Source organism: Pteropus vampyrus, unplaced genomic scaffold (assembly GCF_000151845.1).
Source record: "Pteropus vampyrus isolate Shadow unplaced genomic scaffold, Pvam_2.0 Scaffold197, whole genome shotgun sequence".
NCBI classification, from domain to species: Eukaryota; Metazoa; Chordata; class Mammalia; order Chiroptera; family Pteropodidae; genus Pteropus; species Pteropus vampyrus.
Window position 1 is genome coordinate 1,277,836 of NW_011888978.1, and position 6,186 is coordinate 1,284,021.

The window sequence follows — 6,186 nt, forward strand, 5'->3', positions numbered from 1 at the left end:
GCACCAACCTGACTGCAGGTTTAGAGCTGTGTGCCAGGGGCTGCCAACAGCAGAGTGCAGGCAGAGATGGAGCATTCTACCCACTGCATCAGCTTTGGCTGTCCTCCCAATGATGACAAAGTTTAGAAAGAACATATCTCAAAACTATTTTTCAAAAAATAATGAGAGAAATTTAAAACAGAAAGCACTTTAGATAAAAATTTTAGCTTGGTGTGCTAAAAAAGGATACTGTGCGATATCTTTATGAAAAACAGCCAGAGGGCTGGTTAAAGATGTCTGATTTTGACACCAGTTCTAAGGTGTGGTTTCTTGCCACCTCCAAACAGTAAATACTGCCTACCTAAAGATGGCATCAGACCCCACAGGTTAGGGATTCAGCCCCACAAGACCTCGTGCCAATTCCAAGTCCCATTTGTCACCTGTGCTTCTGAATAGCTGGCTATAAATGAGAGGTTCCTACACACTCCTCGTTGGGTTTGATTAATTTGCTAGAGCTGGTACAGGACAGGGCAAATTTCCCTGAGTCAGGGGGAGCTCAAGCCCTGCACTGACAGAGAGGGTTCTTGGCTGAACGCAAGAAAGAATTCAAATGCATGCCAGAGTTAGAGTCAAAAAGAAAAGTTTATTAGAGAAGGGGTAATGCTCCATAGACAGAGTGTGGTCTCCTCTCAGAGGCAGAGGGTGAGAGAGCCTGAGAGAGACTCAGAGGGACAGAAAAAGAGCCAGGTGACAGTGAGAGGGATCGAGACAAAAGATACTGAGGGACTGACACAAAAACACTACGAGGAACCCTGAGTGTTTGGGGAATTCAGATTACATATAACTATTAAATTTCTATAAATTTACCCATTTGCCTTTGATGGTATGGGCACACAGTGTGAAAGGATAAGAGTATATGCAAGAAAGGGTAAGAATATGTAGACTGAAAGGCCTGCTGGCTGTTCCCAGCCTTTTATCCTTAGGTTCCCCCATAGTTTTAGCCATAAGGAATGAATGATTTTATTTTGTGTAGGGCATGACTTAAAGACTCTGCTTTCCTGTTTCCCCTTCAAGGTGTGGGGAAATGGGTTGTTAGCAATCCCAGCAGAAATCTTCCTTTGTTCTGCAGGTTTCCTCATGGTCTGGCTGTAGGGCTGACCAGTATATTGCAGTCTCTGAATACAGCTTGATTTAACTTTTAGTTCTCTTGCCTCCTCCCTACAGTAGAACTGCTCACAAAACTCAGAGATCTCTAACATTTACTTACTAGGTCTCTGGTTTATTATAAAAGGATATGATTCAGAACAGCCAGACAGCAGAGACACACAGGGCGAGGTATACAGGAAGGGCAAGGTATACAGGAAGGGCAAGGTGCTTCCATGCCCTCACTGAGCCCACCACTCCCTGCATCCCCACGTGTTCAACCCAGAAGCTCTCTGAAACCCTGTCCCTTTGGGTGTTTATGGTGGCTTCATTACACAAATGTGACTGATTAAACCTCTGGCTATTGGTGATCGATTCAACTTCCGGGCCTTCCTCCTTTCCTGAGGGACTGAAAGTCTCTACCCTCTAATCACATGGTAGGTTCCCCTGGAACCAGCTGCCATCATCATTAGGGGCTTTCCAAAATCACTTCATCAACATAACACAAGACACCTTTATGTTTCTCATCATGGGAAATTCCAAGGGTTTTAGGAGCTCTGGGCCAGGAACCATGGAAGAAGATGAAATATATTTCTTACTATAAATCACAATATTACAGACGGCAAAGTGAACACATTTCCCCCTCAAGGGCAAAGAGAAGAGACAGCAGCGCCAAAATTGTGGTAACTCAAAAACAGACTTAGCAAAACCAAGAAAGTAAACCATAAGGCAGCAAGCAGTGGGAGAAGCTGAAAAACAGCCAGGTTGCACTGCAGAACCCGAACAGGAAAACAGGTGACCCCAGGAGTTTCTGAAAACAGGTGAAGTCAAAGCCGACCCAGGATAGCAGGAGAGACCCCAACCTGCCTGCTGGGCCCCACGTCTCCTAGAAGTGGGTCCTGAGGGAGCCGCTGGAGGGGCTTTGCATGGTTGGACTGTGTGCTGAGAGGGAGGGACATCGGCACACTGAACAGGAGACAGCACTCCACCTCGCCTCACATACAACTGCCCAGTCTCCTGAGAGTACAGGGTGACCACGAAGCAGCCACAAGGACAAAAAATAATTCTCAGAAATTAAGCATATGATAATGAAAATAGAAGAAGGTGATAAAATACAAGAAACATGAAGTAAAACAAAAGGACAAAGAGACAGAAAAATAAGAATGCTGTTAGATCAGTCCAGTAAGTCAGATAACCAAAAAGAACAAATTTTAAAAACAAAGGTGAAGAAATTACCAAAGAACTAATACGAGAACTTTCCCCAGATGTGGACAAATGAGGACATTCGCTGAAGCCCTGGACACCCAGGTGCCTAGCAGCCACTTTCTGCAAAATCTGCTGGCCCTGCACATAACCTTCCTGTTTTTCCTATTTTCACTCTCCAGAGTTTTCCTATAGTGCTATTTTGTACATTTAAAACACCTTATAAATGGTACTGCACAATCTATTTGCAATTTGCTTTTGCTTTTCTGCACTGCTTTGGGACTTCTCCAAGTGCATCTGCAGATCCACTCTACAGCAGTTAACATGAAAGAATTAATTTGCTTTATAACTGGAATGGAGCTCAAGTGCCCTTGGCCTTGAGAAGCAACTGACTGCACCTGCTCACTTCTGTCCACAACACTCCCCCGAAGCTCATGTCCACACGATGTCTGTGCCTGTGCCTGAGTTTCCCCAGGACACACAGCTGAATGAGGAGGGGCTCAGCCATGGGGATCTCATCACCCCACATCTTAACAGTGTGGGTGTCGCTCAGCTCCTATGTGTTGTTTAATGTGCCGTCCCTAGCTACCAGGGTGCCAGATCCCCTCTTGTCGGCCATGAGTCTTTGGCATTCCTCACTTGTGAGACACAGACTGCTGCTGACCCCTGTCACTCTTCCTTTTCTAATGCAACACAGGGTCATCTCCCAGGACCGCTCACCCTCTTGGTTCCTGAGTGTGGCGCTGTGACTAAGTCTTGCCAGCAGGGTGTGAACAGAAGCCTATGTACAACTTCGGGTCCATATTCTTAAAGACACAGCCACGGGCCCCGGCCTCCCTGGAAGAGAGTGGCACCAGCAGCTCCTGATGCAGCCACAGTGCCATGTGGTGAGACAGGGCCCAGGTGATAACCTAAAGCCGAGTTTTCTACTGCCTGGAGGGAAATGGGGGAGGGGGACGCACAGTATTTTTGGATCTGTTTATAGCAGCTTAGCCTAAATTCCACAATCAATAGCCTTTGCCATTTTTCTATTGAATTGTCTTTTTGTCATTTTGTCACAGAACTTCTTTAACTAGCTGGATGTTAATCCTTTATTGGGAATATGGGTGGGTATTACAAATATTTTCTCCCAGCCTCAGGTTCATCTTTTCATTTAGTCATCTATCAAAAGATTTACAAACTGCCAGGCTGCTCTCCAAAAGGATTATACCAACTGACACTCCTAATAAGCAGTGTATGAAAATGCTTACTCGCCATCCCCCAGCTGGTGCTGTGGATGCCTAGATTAAATTCATTCAATCAGTAAAACCTAGATTCTCATTCTTTTAGCAAGCACTGCCTTCACTTCTGGCGCAGCGAACTGTCTCCCGAGGCTGAGCTCTCCATCAGGCAGCACCACACTTACCAGAGGTGCCTTCCTCTCCACAGGGTGCTGTGCCAGCCTGCTAGGGCTGACTGCCACTGCAGACAACCCCAAATCTCAGCGGCCAGCCCAGGAAAAATTTCTTTCTTGTTCGTGTCACAGTTCACTTGAGGGCTAGGGCCAAGGCTTGGCTCTGTGATGCTGCTTGGGGACCCAACTCCATCCCTCTCCTGTATGTGCTTTGCCCTCTGGCCTCAGAGCCCTTGTGAGGCTTCTCTGCACACAGCCAGCAGTTGACAGGGAGGGACGCAGACCCGAAGTGACCTATATCTCTCTGCCCACAACTCAGTCACAAGAGCCCCCAACTGCAAGGAAGGTAGAAAACGGTCTGTGTTCCCAAGAGAAAAACTGATGAAGGTCTGGTGACCTCCATCTCCTCTACCACAAGACCCTTGTGAGGGAAAGATCAGGGATTTTGTGCCCAGCAGCCCCAGCAGGACGCCCTTCACACGCGGGCACTTGGAAAGCAGCAGCAAGTGGTGAGTACACACAGGGTCTCTTGGAGTCAAGTGTTCCCATCAATGCCACCAACACCACCCACATTGCCCTGGTCCAAGAGACATAAGCTACATTCAGGGCCGGTCACCAAGAGGCTGCCTCCTCATCCTGAGACTCCAGCAGCTTTTCCAGATGAGAGGAGATGCTGTTCCTTCCAGACCCCGAGACCCCTGACAGATCTGGCATGTCGCAGCACCAGGGCAGCACTTCTCAAAGCATGGAGGTCGAAATTACTTAAGATAGTAGCACCGTGACACTGTCTAGGTTTGCTACTCTCATTTTTCTTTTTAAATGATCACATTTTATTAAGTTCAGATACAAATTTATTTTTTATTTATTTATTTTTCTCTTAACACCTACAGCACCTGGTCTTCCTAAATGGTCTCCCATCCAAGTACTAACCAGGCCTGACCCTGCTTACCTTCTGAGATCAGACGGGATTGGGCATGTTCAGAGTGGCATGGCCATAGACCTTTGCCACTCTCATTCTATCATGACTGTGCAGTAGGGTTTCCAGAAGCCACACGATACAGAACGGCCCAGCAGACTCGCTGAAGCAGGTACGAGAATCCACTTTCTACTAGCTTTACTGTAAAAAGGTGTGCAAAATCTCAAATCTTGTCACTAAATGTGTTTTGCTTTATAGAAGTTATCTTTCATAAAACAAAATGTTATTTATGTTACTATGTCATGGGTTTACTATTGTACTTTTTAAATGAATAAATAACTTTTTAATTTCTCAGTTAAAAAAACACATGGTAAACGTTGGCACATGTAACACATAAACGAAAGCTCTTTGGGGTCCTCAATTTGTAAGAGTGGAGGAGCCCCGAGACCAAAGGTTTGAGAGTAGATAGTACAGCAGCTCAGATGGCGGCTTCTAGAACCAAAATGCTTTTGTTCAAACCGGCTGCCCTACAACTATGCAAAAAAAATAAACTGTGTTGACAAACCTAGTGTGTGTAACCTTGAACAAATTCTCTGGCCTCGTAGCCTCGGTTTCCCCATAAGTAACATAAGTCAAGAATAAATGTTATTCTTGGCTTGTCTGGTGATTAAATGGCATGATCCTCACTGACACTTAAATGGAACCTGACAATAGTGTGCCATCAATAAACGCCAGCCCTTACCATTTATATGCCCAGAGCAGCCAGCCCAGCCTAACACTCCACAACAAGCCCGAACCATGTTTTCAGAATGCGTTAAATACGGGATGACAGGAGACACCCCAGCCACGCAAAGTCAGCTTAGGGCTGCAGCAGTTTTCTCTACCTGTCAGCCACATCCAGGTCAGACTCCATCTTGTCCAGGCCACTCGCAATGCTGTCCAGCTGCTCACCCTGGTGGTGCAGGACTCTGGCCGCATCTTCTAGACGCTTCTGGGAACTGGCCATCAGGCCAGTCAGCTCCTTCCCCTTGGTCATGGGGGAGGAGGACGCCTCAGCTCCTGGCTGAGACAGCAGCAACTCTCTCCAGAAGTGCTCAATGATGTGGAAAACGACATTGCGACTCGGCTGCAAGGAACTAAACCAGTGCTTGACATGATCCTTTTCCAGGATGGTGAGAGAACTGAAGATGAAGTGGGAAGCCTCTTTCTTGATCTCAATTACACTAGAAAGGGGAAAGTTGACGAGAATGTCTCCAGTTTTATCAGTCACAAATTTTAGTGCAAGAGCAGTTAATGAAAGTTTTCCAGGAACCCATCGCTTCTCAAGTTCTAAATAGTAGGAGCACGGCCAGGTGTGGACGCAGATGTCCCTGCTCATCTGGTTCCTGGGTCAGTGTGCTCCAAGGCCACTCTGCCTCTGCAGGAGAGGGGACAAGTTAGTGGCTATGTGAGACCAAAATGTGTCATCACACTTGGACTAGAGACACTAGGATAGCGACAGTGAGTGAACGGTCAGGATTCAGAGGATACTGGAGACACCAGCACACAGCCG

At 46.7% G+C, this 6,186-nt stretch overlaps 1 protein-coding gene and 1 pseudogene across 3 annotated transcripts in view; both read right to left on the bottom strand.

Moving 5' to 3' along the window:
* The window catches only part of SNAP47 (synaptosome associated protein 47), a 57,639-nt gene that overhangs the window by 45,393 nt on the left and 6,060 nt on the right, over positions 1 to 6,186 (bottom strand). For all 3 annotated transcript variants that reach the window (XM_011371947.2, XM_023537715.1, XM_011371946.2), the window contains exon 2: positions 5,519 to 6,051. In XM_011371947.2, coding sequence (XP_011370249.1) covers positions 5,519 to 6,012 — 494 coding nt within the window. In that variant the 5' untranslated portion in view covers positions 6,013 to 6,051. The remainder of the gene's footprint in view (positions 1 to 5,518; positions 6,052 to 6,186) is intronic.
* LOC111746695 lies at positions 4,600 to 4,718 on the bottom strand (annotated as a pseudogene).